Raw genomic sequence first — 16,668 nt, forward strand, 5'->3', positions numbered from 1 at the left:
AACCTTTGCTCAATATTTGCTCTCCTTCTTTCAGCCACTGATAACAGACCTTTTTTTTTCTTTTTCATGGGTCTTTTATTTATGCCTCACTGGTTTCTAAATTCAGGTTTCACAATTTGCCACAGAATTACTGCCCAATCAGGATGCATACTGGGGATTTATGCTTGATCAGAATTAACGGAAGATACAAGCTAACACCTATTCCTTGTAAAAGTCCCATACAATGTCACCTGAAGGCTGTAAGTAAGCAGATTTCCTTACAGAACTGAAGTGACTGCAAAGCTGTCTAAGAGTCAAGTAGGTTGGTCCAGGTGTCAGCCTATCATCAAGCTCTGTGCTACATCTTTTTATATCCTCAGGCATCCTAGAATGGAAGAACTAACCAGGAGTCACTGTCACTCAGCTACTGACAGATCTCTATCTTGAAGTTCAACTATCAAAGCCTGGTCACCACTGGCAAAGTCAGAGGTACTAACCCTATGCTAGCAGGCCAACTTATAACAGGTGGCCAGCATTAAATCGGAAGACCAAGTTTTAAAAATATAATTTTAGTATCAACACTGGACTGCATTCTTTCTCGTATATAGGCTCCAGTATATCCTTCCCATATATGGGCTCCCTTCCTTAATTCCACCTATGTGTTGCTTCTTCTGGCAAATCTTTATTTATTTAATTACTATTATTATTATTAAACTTCTTTAGCACCTGCCCCCTTTGCTGCAATTATATAATTCTATTTCAGATTCTATTTTAAACTTCAAACATCTTTTCCATATCACATATCACTTACTCTCACTACAAACACTGCTCTCATGTCAGGTGTGGGTCAGTAACAGAAAAAAACATTCAGACTGGGATTCATTAAGCTCAAAGGAGTTTTTTTGGGGGTCAAAGGCCAACATATGCCATCCATGCAGGTGGCCTCTCCCCCACTGCAGCAATCTCATTCAAGTAGTCATTGCTTTGTTCAAATGAGCATTATCAGATAATTTCCCCAATGCTTTTAATATGAAGCAATAAAAAGACAGGCAATAAAAAAGTGGCTGCAATCCAAATCAGTCCACCTGACTATATAACTGGCCCTCTACTGCTGTCCCAATTATACTCCTGATGGAAGCCTGTCATGTCTCTCCTCTCACCAGAGGAGAAATTTCCCCTCACAACCTTGATTCAGTCATCAGGTAATGAGAACATGTCTCCATCTCAACATAGCCTGTTAGATAAAATGATGCACAGATGTTTGGCATTATCATCAAGAGTAAACAGCAGCTGAAGTTGGGATGCAGGATCTGTCATCTGCATTTTCTTCCCATTTGGGAGAATGAAATCAGTCGGGCGACTAATATGTCATTGAGTCACCTGCTTGAATCCACAGCTTACAACATTATTAACAAGAGAAAGACCTGCATCAGTATTTCCCTTTATGCCTACCTGTCAAGTTATCTGTATAAAATATGCCTCAGTTGTTAACCTGTAAAATTCCACTGAGTTAACATCCCTTTCTCAAGAAGAAAAAACACCAAGACAAAAGTACAAAGGCATAACAAGAATATAAACAAGTTGTAGAAAAAAAGGGCTCATTCCACAGTTCTAAAGAGTAATATGGCACAATAAAACAGCGCACTAACTAAAGAACATTAAAATTAGTACAAAAAAGTTGTATTAAACCACAGACATACAGAATGCAAGAACAGAGAACTAGAAGAAGCATATCAAGATGTTAAGCATTACTTAAATCCAGTAAACACACAACCCCATTTAAACTTTAATGGTGAGTTAGTCTATGATGGAAGACGGACAGAGTTCATAACATAATTAAAGTGGAAATATACTCTGTAACTGAATTCACTTGTATCAGGGGGTATTCTGGAATATCTAAGCAAAACTTGTCCTGTGGATCTGAGGCTTCACATGGATATAACTAGTTAGCTGTAACTGTGACAGGGAGATGGCAAGGGAAGATGGATAAGAGAAAAAATAGCACATGGAGAAAAGCTAAACAATTTAGCAAGGAAAGCCACTCACATTTGGCAATCACACTACAGAAGTGAGTGTCCCTTGTAAACCCTGAAACATTATTTTCCCAAAGGAATAATAGACACCCCCCCCCCCCGCACTTGGTCTGACATAAAAAGCTTGCTCCTGAACTCAGAATGCACACAATGAACAGAAGTTTCAGAAGAAGATATGTTGCAATACAGTCACTGCACCAGTGAGCTGGTTACACATAAATTCCTGTCTTTTTTCACCTTCCAAGACTCTTTACAGGGAACAAAACTGTAGTTAAATTTTGGTAAATGTTCATGCCTCTTAGCAAAATGTCCTGATTATTCAGACCTGGAATACTATCATGAAAGTAAAAATGATTATTGGTCACAGATACGTTACTTGCAATCCACCAAGAGCAAACACAGATACTGGCTGCCATAGCATGTTCAGATGGATTCCATTTGGTTAAGGAACTGTTTACCTGGAAGATACTGGCAAACCAGTTAACCAACTTATCTTTGCAGCCTCACTTTTAAAGCTTTTTCAACAATTTGTTTTTACAATGCTTCCTTTATAAACCATATCACTAGTGTCAGCACTAAGAAAGCTTTAGAATAGTTGGTCTCGGCAAATTTCCCATATTTTGTTTTTCCTTCTTTCTGTGCAAATAAGTCTTCTTATCACTTTCAATTGCCATTAAAATGCCTAAAGCATTGTTTTCACTACCTCATCACTACTAAACAAGCAAGCTCTGTTTCAGCTGTTCTGCCATCCTGAAATATATTGTCCACTGTTTTTTTATCTGAATTCCAATTCCATATATTTTGTAAATACCTGTTAAGAAAATTTGTCTCTTTTCATTCCTATTGTTAACTGTTAGTATATATGTTTAAGTACCTGAAGGGTAGTATCTTTTAAAACACTCTACCTCATTTCCAAATATCAGTTTATTCCACCGTTTCTGAAATCTAATAACATGACCCTACAGGTGACACTTAGGGCCAAGTTTAACCATACGATACTATAGCTACTGGAATTTAGTGGCACCAGACACCACATTTTGCTCTTTCAGAGCAAGTATAATGCAGTGAGCAAAACACGGAGGGTGAAGATGAGAGGGTATCAGGAAGTGCTTTTGTAATGAGCATGATGAAATAATGGCAAACTGACTAATAACATGGAAAGTATACTCAAACTCTGAAATGAGAAAGTACAGACGCAGAAGAACTGGCAAAGAATCAGGCCTACAAAATACCACACTGTTGCTGATCACTACAGTTCTGATGCATGATGACTTTTGTTGACAACTTATTTGATAATATTCACACATATATTAAACAGATTCTTCCATGTCATTAGTATTACAGCCAGTATAATTAATGCTGCCAGATTCAATGACTTAAGTTTTACATGTCAGAACAATAGGGCTGCTGCTGCCCCACCCATAATATAAAACATGCTACTAGGAGCATATATGCTTCCTATAGTTACCTGGTACAGAAACCTCTGGTTGAACTGTTCCATAGCTCCCTGTAACTGGTTTTGCTGTGACTGCCACTGTTCATAGTTTCTAACATACTCTGCTGTTGGCCTCTGCCAGGTTGTCGTTCTTGTGTTGTGATCCACATAATAAAACCTGCCACGAGGGTCTACTCGCTTCTCCCACCTGCATTACAAGGTAAAAGCAAAAAGAAAACATCAGAGAATTATGGCTCATACTTATGGTTTACTTACTTTACATTTAGTTAAGTACATTTTGCAGGACCAACTGAGAATGTATCAGATAAAGATGGAACTTGGAAAAAACACACTTGTTTTTGAATGTAAAGAGATTTTCTTAGTTGCATTTTACTAAACAATAAAGCCACATCTGAAAGGCACTCTTAGTAAACCATGGTTTCATACTGCAGCATAACAGAACACACCACAGTCCAACATAACATAACTGTAAAGGAATGAGGGAATTCCTGCTGTAAGAGGTGGAAACAAAAGTGAAGAACAATGAAAATCCATGACCTACTCCATACCATACTTAATGTTAAACTGGGACTAAACATTTCCTCAGTAGTCATGTATGCTCACCTCTGAGCTACACTATATTTAAACACTGCTGCAAATGACACATGTAGGCAGCACTGCAACACAACATTCAATTACAGGTCATGTTAAATATACATAGTGTAGGGTGTGAGCAGAAATCAGTTGCCAGATTTCTTAACCACAAGGAAAGCAGCCCTCTCAGACAACTACACACAGACACAGACACACACACACACACACACACACACACTAGGTGTGTGTGTGTGTGTCTTTCGGCTTTTCCCGGTTAGGGGTCGCCACAGCGGAACTCCGGTCCGCTAATGATTGGCAGTAGAGTTTTACATGCTGGCTTGCCGGGCCTAACGCACAACCTTCAACGAAGGAACGCCCATTCACGCATGTCGTCACACAGTAGACGCTTTAACTGAGACTCGAACGGGCAACGTCTAACTGTGAGGCGACAACGCTACCGCAGCACCACCACCGCAGTAAAAAGGGAAATATATCTTAGACAAATTTCTAAGAAGAAGCACAAAATGTCAAAGGCATGTCAAATGTAACTGTATTATCAGCATTATGATATGATGATGAAAGCTGAAGGAAGGAAATGGGTTTACGGAGAGCAAGAATGATGTCCATAAAAATAAAACCAAACAACTGACATTCCAGCCCAAAATACCCAAAGTTTATATCTACAAGCTGGACAGATAAATATCTCTCTTCCCTGAGAAATATGCTGCAGTCAACTATAACAACAAAAATACTGATTCTAGTTCAAATGCCTTTAAGCAAAGCACGTAAATCGATCAAAGACACACACATTATGCCACTCAAATATAATATACTGTTCTAATAAAGAATGAAGGACATATTTATAACAGCCAAATAGTAACCATTAAGTAATGGCTGAGTGACACATTCGGTAATTTTAAAAAATATTTGTTTTCTGGCATTAATATTCTCGTTTACTTGATTCTGTGTACAATACTCCTCTCCTTTTAAATTTGATTGTATTATTTTCACTAAACTGACTAAATGAAGTCTTAACTTTCTTCAGAGAAAATGAGAATCAACATTCTCTGTCCATATTTGTATAGACAGACAGACAGACAGATGTGTTTGCGTGTGAGTGCGTGCAGTATTCAAAATGATGTAAAGTTTCATAAAATAATGTAAATACTGTGGACTTCCAAGATGGTTGCACACTGATCGGCAGCTTAATTTTAGCTCTACCAGTGTAAGAAAAGAAACTGAGATAATGGTCAGTAACATGTCAGTTTTAGCAAATTCAGTTGCTGGCCAGTAGGTATACTATCTGGATGCCAGCAAGCTATAAATTTAGCCAAAAAGAAAAACTAGAAAAAGATGGAGAGAAGAATGACTGGGAAGAAACCTGCAAATATTCAGCAAAATGCAGTTCAATCTCCAACTTTGGAGCAAGAGACAGTTTGCAGTAATCTAGCAGAAAACCTAAATCAAATGTGCTCACAGCTGCTGATTAAATTAAACGAAACACTGAAGGAGTGTATCAACTCAAATAACAAAAATCAGGAAAAATGGAAGAAGCCCTAAAGTGTTATTCAGATAAATAGATAAAACTGCAAAAATCAGAGGTCAAAATGAAGAAAAGGTTGGCTAAGCATCACACTGCTCAAGAAGAGCTGTTTCCAAAAATGGCAGAGTTACAGGACATAGCACACATGGAAAACCTCTGAGATTTTCTGCTGTTCCACAGAAACTGGTAAGAACAGGCTGCATTCATTACATGAAAGCAGAAATAAGCAACTGGACTGGCATTTCTGAGCAGAATGCATTAATTAAAAGGACACATTGTGTGTATGCTCCAAACCTGGCCAAAAGAAAGCACCCAAGACCTGAATTAGTAAATATGCAAACCTGCCTGCAAAAACAGTTGATCCAGACAAAATTGTGGCTATTAAAAACTGGAGACAGAGTGTTTGTGGAAAATGATTATTCAACGTACACAAATTTATCTCAGCAGTCAGGGAGTGTTGAGAGGCAGGTGTGAGATTCAAGCTGCTGTACTCAGCTGTCTTCCAAATAATTTTTTTCCAGGAAGATAAAAGTAATTTTCTGATGAAGAACAGGCTAAGGAGGAAATACAAAACTTTGTCCAACAAAAAGTGTGCCAACAAACAAAAGGGGACTCTGCTTCTCGTTCTTATTGATAACAAAGCTTATAGAGAGAATTTGCCAGTGAAACATTTCCAATGTGCCAAAGGAAAATGCTTGAGGGACAAAAAAGCTCAGGAGTTGATTAGAAGAATTAGAAGTACCTTGGACCTGAACTGGAGTCTGGGGTTGGGACATGGAAATAAATAGGAAGAAGACCAACAACATTGTAATTAGTGAATAAATGAGAAATTATAATACGTAATTCACATTTGTAAAATATGGCCTTACAAGAAAAAAGTGGAAAGATTGCACGTTTATTGACTCTGTTAAATTTGTGGGGGACTGAAAAACATATACCCAACTTCGTTTGCGCGGCTTTGTGTGATTGTGCGCACAGCGCAGCGCCGGTTAAACTTCTTCTGGCTCCGCCAAGTCTGCTCTTCAAATTTTCCCTTAAGGAAGCTCTACTCTTAGTATAATCAGACTACTCGCTATATTATAAGCCTAGCACTTGTTCTCAAAACTTCTCTACTAAGTAAGCACTCTCGTACTAAGTAAGCACTACATCCACCTACCACCCCTGTGAATATCCACTTCCCTTAAAGGCACAACACTCCCTGTTCTAGCATGTAGAGTGGTAGATTACTGGCGTCCTCTCCAGTTCAACTGGTTAATCTGGGTATCTTGAGACAATGCTACAACTGTCTCATGTACACAGACAACCCTCTCCTCCTCCCAACAAACACAAATACATGTGAGAGATGCAACTATATAGCCAAACTGGAGGCTGAACTCTCTCAACTCAGGGCTGGCATGACCAGACAGGAGGAGATGGTAACCACACACACAACAAACCCAGTCCAACATAGACCTACCACAACTGCAAACCAAACACATAAAAACACAAAGACATACTCGGAGGCTCTAATAAAAAACTTACCAAAACAACAGAGGCTTCCAAAACAGACATCCAAAAATCCACCACCTCAAAACAAAACACATGCAACACATACTTCAATAAATCAGTGTGTCAACCAATCACAGCCCTTAAGGCCAAACACCATGCCTGATACACTAGTAATAGGTGACTCTATAGTCAGACACACTGATGTCCCGCTTACCAGGCTGAACAAGGAGAAGGTGACTGTGAGCTGCCTATCGGGAGCTAGGATCCGCCACATAACACATGCACTCAGGTCACTCCAAAGCAAGTACAAATATGACTCCGTCATTGTCCATGCTGGCGTGAATGACCTGAGACGTACCTCCCTGGACTACATGAAAAGAGACATAGAGGAGCTCTCTGATTATGTAGCCCAGGCTGGTATGACCCTGAACCTGAGCAGCATCTTGCCCTCATCAAGAATGATGCCACAATACAAAGACAAGATTATCAACTTTAATAATTGGCTCAAGTACTGGTGTCATTCTAAGGGGATCCAATGTCTGTCTGCCTGGGATGACATGTTGGACAAGCCATGCTGCTTCGCAAGGGATGGCTTGCACCTGTCACCACTGGGCTTCCGGATATTGGCTAAGGCTCTTGCCACCCCCATAGTGCCTTTTTTAGGCAAGGCTCAAAAGACAAACCCACCTCCTTAGAAAACAAAAATGGAAAAAAACTAAAGGTAATGCTGCTCAATGCCAAAAGTCTAAATCTCAAGATGCAGGCGCTCGATGCACTCCTCAGTATGGAGAACATCGACGTCTGTGCAGTAACTGAAACCTGGTTCAAGGCTCCTGAGAGCACCCCAGCGCAACCAGTCTATACCTCGCATCATCCTTTTCGGCCCCAAAACCCGGGCCGAACCACAAAGGGAGGGGGAGTGTCCATATTCATCAAGGACACCCACACCTCCAGGTTAGTAGCAACACATGAAGCATCAGAGACCATACAGGTGCAACTAACCATAGGCAAAACTGCTATACAACTGGTAGCATGTTACAGACCACCCTCCCAATCTCAGGAACCCCACTCAGCCTTCCTGAAGACATTGGAGGATATGAATGTATCACAAAATACCATCATACTGGGAGACTTCAACTACCCAAACATAGATTGGGTACATTATTCTAGCCCTAACACCCTAGCCCAAAGGTTCCTGGAATTCATAAATTCAAATGCACTAGAACAACTAGTCACCTCTCCCACTAGGGAGATAATATACTAGACCTGATCATCACAAACATGGGGACAAAATGCTCCACACCAGAGGTATACCCCTCACTAGTGAGATCTGACCACAAACTAATCACCCTGGATATACATATCCCACCTCCACCCCCAGCACAAAATACCACAGTGAAAAACTTCTCAAAAGCAGACTTCACTCTTCTTAAGACTGAGATGGTATCCTTTAAGCCCACTGGGCCAGTGGATACCACATCCCACAATGCTGAATCCTTCACAAATGCTTTCTATGGACATCGCCAAGAATGCATGGATCATGCAATCCCAAATAAATCCAAGTCCCTCTCCACCAAAGGCAAGCGTCCTGTCTGGTGGACCTCAGCCATTAACAAATTGTATAACAAAAGAAGGAAGCTACTGCACGACAGAGCAAAATCCCATAAAGGGAAGACATCCCTGATCAACATTAGCAGAAAACTACTTTCTCTCATAAAAACATCCAAGGCCAACTTTGAGAGAAAAATTGCTAAGGACACTAAAGATAACCACAAAGCCTTCTTCAGCTATGTTAGAAACCTGGGCGGAAACTCTCAGATATGCTCAGAGTTAGTTCACAACAACAAAAAATACACTGAACCCACAGATATTGCCAACATTCTGGCTGACAGGTTCAGTGCAAATTTCTCCCCTCCCTCACCCCTAAAAGAAGAAATACTTATCCCAGCTGAATGTAATCTCCCTGTCATCTCAGATGTCCAAGTGAGAACTGCCCTCAACAAAGCTAAAAACACAGCATCAATGGGACCTGACAGTATCCCGGGTTGCGTGCTACGTGAACTCCAAGAGGAGCTAAACCCGCATATAAAAATGCTATTTAACCTTAGCCTTACTACAGGATATGTACCTGAACACTGGCATACAGCAACAGTGGTCCCACTCCACAAAGGGGGTACCTCTACAGACCCTGGGAACTACCGCCCTATAAGCTTAACCAGCTTGGTCTGCAAAGCTATGGAAAGAATCATTATGGAACTCATAAACAGAGACATAGGGGACCTACAGACACTTGACCCCACCCAGTTCGGCTTTGTAAAGGGCAGATCCTGCCTTTTGAACCTGGTTGACTTTTTCAAAACAGTCACTAGAGCCACTGATGAGGGCAAAGCAGTCCATACAGCCTACCTGGACTTGGCTAAGGCCTTCAACACAAATACCCCACTCAGGCATCATAGATAAGCTCAACAGCTTAAACATAAACCCTTATGTCACTAGATGGGTTGCAAACTGGCTAAAGGACAGAACCCATAAAGTTAAAATCGCTGGAGCAATGTCAGACTCAAAGCCAGTCACAAGTGGTGTCCCACAGGGATCTGTCCTGGGACCCCTCTTGTTCGGCATTTATTTCTCAGATGTTAAAGCAAACATGGGAGGGCTGTGGCTGACAAAGTTCGCAGATGACTGCAAACTAGGTGCCATAGTCGATACACCAGCGGACACATACATCCTACAAAAAGGCCTCACAGAAATGGACAACTGGTGCCGGAGTCACAGCCTTAAACTAAATGCCAAAAATGTATAGTCATCCCCTTTGGGAAAAACAAAGTACCCACAAATTATCACATAGACAGCAACCCACTGAGTACAGGAAAAAGTAATCAGAGACCTAGGGACCCAAGTCGACAGCGACCTCTCATTTGACACCCACGTTGCCAAAGTGGTTAGAAAAACATTCTACCTTGCACACCTCATCATGAAGGGATTCACATCCAGATCCAAGGATGTCATTGTACCCCTATACTCCTCCCTCATCAGACCCATGATTGAGTACAATGCCCCATTTGGTATGTACCTCACCCGGCATTTGCAACAGCTGGAGAGACCACAAAAGTACCTCACCAAGAGGATCAAGGGTCTCCAACATATGTCTTATTCTGCCAGACTAAAGAAACTCCAGCTCTATTCAGTAGCATACCGCCTGCTCAGAGGTGATCTCTGCCTGACGTACAAGGCCATGTCTAATCAGGATCTGATGGACATGCTCCACCTCAAAAAATCCAAATCCATCAGGACCACGAGAGCTAAAGACTTAAACCTTGGCACAAGTATAAATAGGACATGCTGGAGGGATAGATTCATAACCCAGAGGCTTCCCATGCTTTGGAACAAGATCCCAGTTCATGTTAGGCAGAGCCCCTCACTGACTCTCTTCAAGAGAAATCTTGATGAGTGGATGGGAGATCGTAAGTTTACCCCAGGGGTCACATCTGTGTCACTGCTAGACAGGGGCACAGTAAACTAATTCTATTATATAAGGGGGCCTTCATTGTGTCACTACTAGACAGAGGCACAGTATTCTAAATCTATTCTGTGCATTTCTGTACCATTTCATGGGGTGGCGAAAGCCACATCACTATGGCTAGGCTTACAAATGCCCCAGGGCAGATAGCCTAGTACTAAACTATGAAACTATGTTATTAAATGTTTGAAAGGACACTAAAAGGAAGGGAAAAGGTAGCTAAGTAAAACAATTTTAGTTTTTAACACTTTTGTATAAAACATTTCATGATTTAAATTACATGTTATACAGAAAACCATTTCAGTTATTGTTGTATGTGATAAAGATACTAAAGTAAACAAGTGCCCTTTTTCTTCTTTAGTCTTAAAAATGTAGGCATTACAATGTAAAAAAGAATAGTAAGGCTGCCAAATGCATCTTAAAGTTAATGTATTGTGATCTTGGTTTTTGAGGTTGGGAATGGGGTGCAAAAGTGCAAAGGTCATAATATAAGTAGAACTGATACGTTTTCTCTTACATTTTAAATAAGTGAATGCCTGGATTATGGCCCTTGGCCTAATCTAACAACACATTTTTGTGTAAGAAAGTAAGTAAGAGGACACTGAATGTAATGAAAAGATTTCCTTTACCAAATAAATGTTCAGCGTGACTTGAGAAGTCTGCAGCTGAGGGCAGTTATACATTTTGTTCTTATGTTTCCACAGAGTCAAGCTTACTACAGGGCTAGGCAATAAAAGCAAGAGCAGTTTTTTTAAAGCTAAAAGTTGACATTTTCTGAAAACATACAAGTTGTTTTGCATATGTGGGAGGGGAATAAAGATAAGACAAGAACAGACAGCAACTGTGTAAGTAGAAGCACAGGTTGTAGCATGGATAACCTTAATTACAGGTTAGGTAAGTCCTGTATGTGTAGCTGTCAACTTGTGATAACTGTTCCTATCAGGAGGGTTGTTGTGTCTTTAGGCTTTTCCCAGTTAGGTGTCGCCACAGCAGAACTCCGGTCCGCTAATGATTGGCAGTAGATTTTTACGTGCTGAGTTGCCGGCCCTGACGCACAACCTTCAACGAAGGTACTCCCATTCACGCACGTCTCCACACAGAAGATGGTCTAGTTGAGAATTGAACAGGACAATGTCTTACTGTGAGGTGACAATGCTACCGAAGCACCACCACCGCAGTATAAGCTTCATTATTTAAAGATGTACATAGTTTTGTGTGTTTATTTTAAGTTAATAGGTTCTGAGGGTGTTCTTGGGGTGTGTTTTTTTGAGGGTTTCATTAAACCAAAAAGTCTTGTAAATGTGACATAGGTTTAGATGAAAATAATAAAAAGCAATTGTATAAAAGATCAACCTGCCAAACATTAATGGGTGTATGTAACACAAAATCTGGAAATAGGCAATTAAAAAAGCTCCGCATATAATATTAATTACTTATCATAATGATTATGCTATCCATATTATTTTGGAAGTTCAATGGCCTAACAAAGATAGATAAAAAGGAAAGAGTATTGAATTATATTAAGAAATGCAGAATGCAAACAGCAATGCTACAGGAAACACATTTGGAAAGAAGTAAGCATGTGAATTTCCTAAAGAAAGAATTTCAGGAGGGATATCAGCAGATGTCAGGGACAAAGGAAAATAGGAGTACTTCTATTAATTGCTAGAGAAGCTCCAATTGTGATAGAAGAGGAAAAAATATAATGGTAGATTTGTGATAGTAAGAGGTTGCAGGCAAGGGAGGAGAATTACAATGACATGTATTTATATTCCATTTAAAATTGCTACTATGGAGCTTAAGAAAATTTGGGGAGAAATATTCAGCATTCAGCACAGACTGTTATATGTGGAAAATGGAATTTGATTTGCAATAATAAGGATGTATCTCGGGGACCTAGAAAGGAAAATATAACAAAGCAGGGTAGATTTCTAAAGAATTGTATGGAAACATTTGGTATGAAAGACATGAATTCAGTAGTAGGAACTCAGACAGAATTTACATATCATTCCCCAAGGTACAATAAATTGGTTAAACTAGACAGAAATTATATTTCACAGAAACATGCATTTAATTGAAAGCTTCAGCACACATCCTATCACTATTTCAGATCATGCACCAATAACAACTAAGATAAAAATGCAGGCTAATAAATTAAAAATGAGGCAATGGCACTTCCCCACCTACACGTTAAAAAGAGACGACTTTAAGGGATGGGTAGTAGAAATTATTCAAGAGTTATTAGGGAAGATAGAAATTTCTTCTGAAGTTATAGCTTGTGAGTGGGATAAAATGAAAGTGGAGCTTAAAATGGTACAAATAAAAGAAAAAGATATATGGTTAACAAGTAACAGGAGTTATTTAGAGGTGCTGACAAAGGTTAAAGTATTGCAGAATAAGGGGGAATCTCAGCAGAACAAGAAGAGGCACAACTGCAGAGCACTAAAAAGAAAATAAGGGAGTATCTGGAGTTTAGAAAGACTGCTGTTAAGCAGCTGTTTTTGATAACTCCACAGCACAAAAACATTTAGTACAAGGATTCAGGCAACAAAAAAATAGACAATGTTGTTGCTGCCAAACTTAATGAACCTATAACAAGAAAAATAACCAGATATAGATGTATTACAAATATTTCAAAAATTTTATGAACATTTGTATAAAGCAGAGAAATGTGTAAATCAAGAAGGAGCACAAGTGGAAATATTTAAGGAAGACTTAAGTATGCCAAGGTTAGAGATAGATGAAGCTCAACACCTCACAGTTAAGACAGGAGGATCTGAGATAAAAATGGTGGCGTACAATCAATCTGCAGGAAAGTTTCCAGGAACAGACGGTATTATTCATGTGGAAGTTCGGAAGCTAGGAGGGAAGAAAGTGATAAAGGTCTGGAAGGTTTTGTTTAACAGTATTTTAAAATGATGGGAAGTGCTAGCAACCTCGAGGAAAGCTATCAGGTCTGTAATACCTAAAGATTGTAAAGACTCATCTTCATATAGGCTCATTTTAATTTTAAACCATGATTATAAAGTATTTATGTCCTGACAGCCAAAAGAATGACAAAGACGTTGCCAAATTTCACAGATATGGATCAATGCAGTTTTGTGGAATGGAGGCAAATATTTGACAGCATTAATAGAACAATGATGATCCACATGGAAGCAGAGTGTAAAAAAATACTGTTGTTGGTGGGTTTTGATGCAGAGCTAACAGGGATTTTATGAGGAGAGCAATGAAAGCATTTGCATTCCCTGATACAATAATATGGTTAATTTGGAGGATATATCAGTGATCAGTGGCAAAAATTAAAGTGGGATGGTTCCTTTCTGACAGGTTGTGTCTGAACACAGGAATAAGGGATGTGTGTGCTCTTTCCCCTTTCTTATTTGCTTTATAGTTGTAACTACTGGCAAAGAAAATAAGGGACTTAGAATTTCGAGGACATAATTGGCATGGTAATCAAGAAAAGCTGGCTTTATTTGTAGATGACATTATTTTGTGCCTGACAAAAAACAAAAAAGGACATCTCGCTGTTGTGGAACATCCTGAGAAGAGTTTCAAGTATTTTTGGGATATAAAATGAATGAAGATAAAACAAAGTCTACAGCTGTAAACTACGTACCCACACATGCATTGATCTAGCAATGTCCATATTTATGGGAACATGATAACATGAATTATTTAGGAGTATCGATCCAAAATGAGCCTGCTATGGTAGCTAAGGATATGTACAGAGAGACTAAACATAAGATGACACAATAATTAAGAAAGTAGAAGCTTTTATTTATGGATATGGATGGTAAAATACAAGCAGTGAAAATGTTTTTAGTCCCTGTAATTTTATATACAGTGGTCTGTATTATGTGATCAGAGAGTCTCTTCTTTGAGCACATAATAATTCACACATATACAGTGAATGCTGTAAATGGTGAATGGCCATGTCTGCAAATTTTTTTCTTCAGGGAAAAAATTCATTTGGCCATTATCAGGAATTGCCCTTTTCTTCAAAGCAAAGTGATCTCGAAGTTGGTATATTTAGTTAGAGGGGAGTGGGTGGGGACACAGCCTCTCACATCAGGGGTGTGGGGGATGAAGCCCCCCCACTTGATTATTATTTTAAAGTTTTTTTTTTTTATTTTACGGCCCAAGGAAAAAATTCGCAGACGTGGCCATTCACGGTTTATAGTGTTCGCTGTATATGTGTTGATTATTATGTGTTCGAAGAAGAGACTCTTCGATCACATAATATAGACCCTTATATACAGATCAGGCATATTTTTATCAACCAGAGAAGTTATGGACAATGATTTATAAATAGAGTTGAAGGAATTTATCTGGGAGGGAGAGAGGGTAAGGGTCAAATAGGATAAGATGACCCTATACACAGCACAAGGTGGTTTAGGATTACCTGATTTGAAGGGATACTTTACAGCTACAGAGTTAAGGCTCATATACATAACACAAGCTGAAAGCTATAATTCAACGTGGAAAAGGATGACAATGAAATGGGGAAATGCAAGGAATAGGGACATGCATATTCTTAAGGACAAAAACAACAGCCTTACAGAATATTACATTCATAAAGTAGAAGACAGTATTCTAACAGCTAAGCTAAAAAGAGAATGGAGACAGGAGACTTTTGCCGATAGGAATGACCGCAATCAGGGGTACAGAGAATAGGCAAGAGGGAGCAGGAATTTATTGGAAAAAAAATGGCAAAGGAAAGTACAGTTGTCTACACTTCCCATAAATGTAGATGTTCGAGTGTATTCACTGTTGCAGTCATTACATTTGGGTAATCTGCTGGCAGGTTACCCTCAGTTGGCCTGAATAACAAAGTCTTGGGTCCTGCATCAGTTGCTGTCTCCTCTTCCATGACGTCAGGTCGTCAGGGGTATAAAACATGCAGCCGATGCCATTTTAATCAGTTTGTCTTGCCCCAGATGTCAGGTGCCCCCCAAATGGGGAGCAAAAAAATATATATGTATATATATATATATGTAAATAAACAGCAAAATATGTAAATGCACTTTTAGCAACATAAACTTTACCTTCATCTAAAAGCAAATACACCACAAAGGCTTTAGAATATAGTGAAGGAAAGAGGAGTTATAGAAAAGGGGGATGGTGGGTCAGTAACCCAGACTGCAACAGTGAATACACTCGAACATCTACATTTATGGTAAGTGTACACAAATGTACTATGTTCTTCGTGTTTCACTGTTGCAGTCATTACATTTGGGTAGAATCCCAAAGCTATGGATGGGAGGATGGAACTAAATAGCAATAGGAGTGGTTATAAGGCCCTGCAGAGCTGCAGTGGCAAAGCCTGCCCTGGATTTGGAGAAGTGAGGCAAATGATAATGCTTTGTGAAGGTATGAACAGAGCTTCAAGGAGCAGCTTCTAGAATGTATTTGGTTGAAACACCTCTGAGAAAGGCTGCTGAGGTAGAGGCAGCCCTGGTGGAATGTGACCTGATTCCCTTGGGCACAGGTTTACCATGGTGCAAGTAGCAGAAATGAATGCAGTGGCTTATCCACTTAGAAATAGTCTACTTTGATATAGCCTTCCCCTCTGATCCTGAAGCAAATGCCATCAGTAGTTGCTCAGACTTTCTTAGAGATTTGGTCCTGTTTAAGTAGAATCTTAGTTGTCTGTGTATGTCCAATGAATGCAGAATCCGCTCCCCCTTGTTCTGCGGATTTGGGTAAAATGTTGGCAGGTGAACAGTTTGGTTAAGAGCCACACTGGATACCACCTTAGCCATAAAGGAAGGATTGGTCCTGAGGGACACCCTGTCCGGGTAAAATGTAATAAAAGGCTCCACAGCCATGACAGCCTGTAGTTCTGAAACTCTTCTTGCTGAAGTGATTGCAAAAAGGAAAGTTTTTTCCAAGATAAAAATTATATATCTGTATGTATGGATTGTCTTGACGTGATTCTGTAAATATACTATCAATGTCTAAATGTTCTTCACCAAATATTCTATTATGCTGTTTGAGATAAGTGATATGTAATGACGTTTTGAGTTATGTAATGATGTTTTTTTACTGTTGGGAGCTTTTCTCCCCGGGCCTC

At 39.6% G+C, this 16,668-nt stretch overlaps 1 protein-coding gene across 4 annotated transcripts in view; it reads right to left on the reverse strand.

The window, feature by feature from the left end:
• WWP2 (WW domain containing E3 ubiquitin protein ligase 2) overlaps positions 1–16,668 on the reverse strand; it is a 1,859,587-nt gene that overhangs the window by 724,218 nt on the left and 1,118,701 nt on the right. For all 4 annotated transcript variants that reach the window (XM_044081781.1, XM_044081779.1, XM_044081780.1 and 1 more), the window contains one exon: positions 3,481–3,655. In XM_044081781.1, the coding sequence (XP_043937716.1) occupies positions 3,481–3,655 (175 nt within the window). The remainder of the gene's footprint in view (positions 1–3,480; positions 3,656–16,668) is intronic.

This window comes from Protopterus annectens, chromosome 8.part1 (assembly GCF_019279795.1).
Source record: "Protopterus annectens isolate FY-2018-M chromosome 8.part1, PAN1.0, whole genome shotgun sequence".
Classification (NCBI taxonomy): Eukaryota; Metazoa; Chordata; order Ceratodontiformes; family Protopteridae; genus Protopterus; species Protopterus annectens.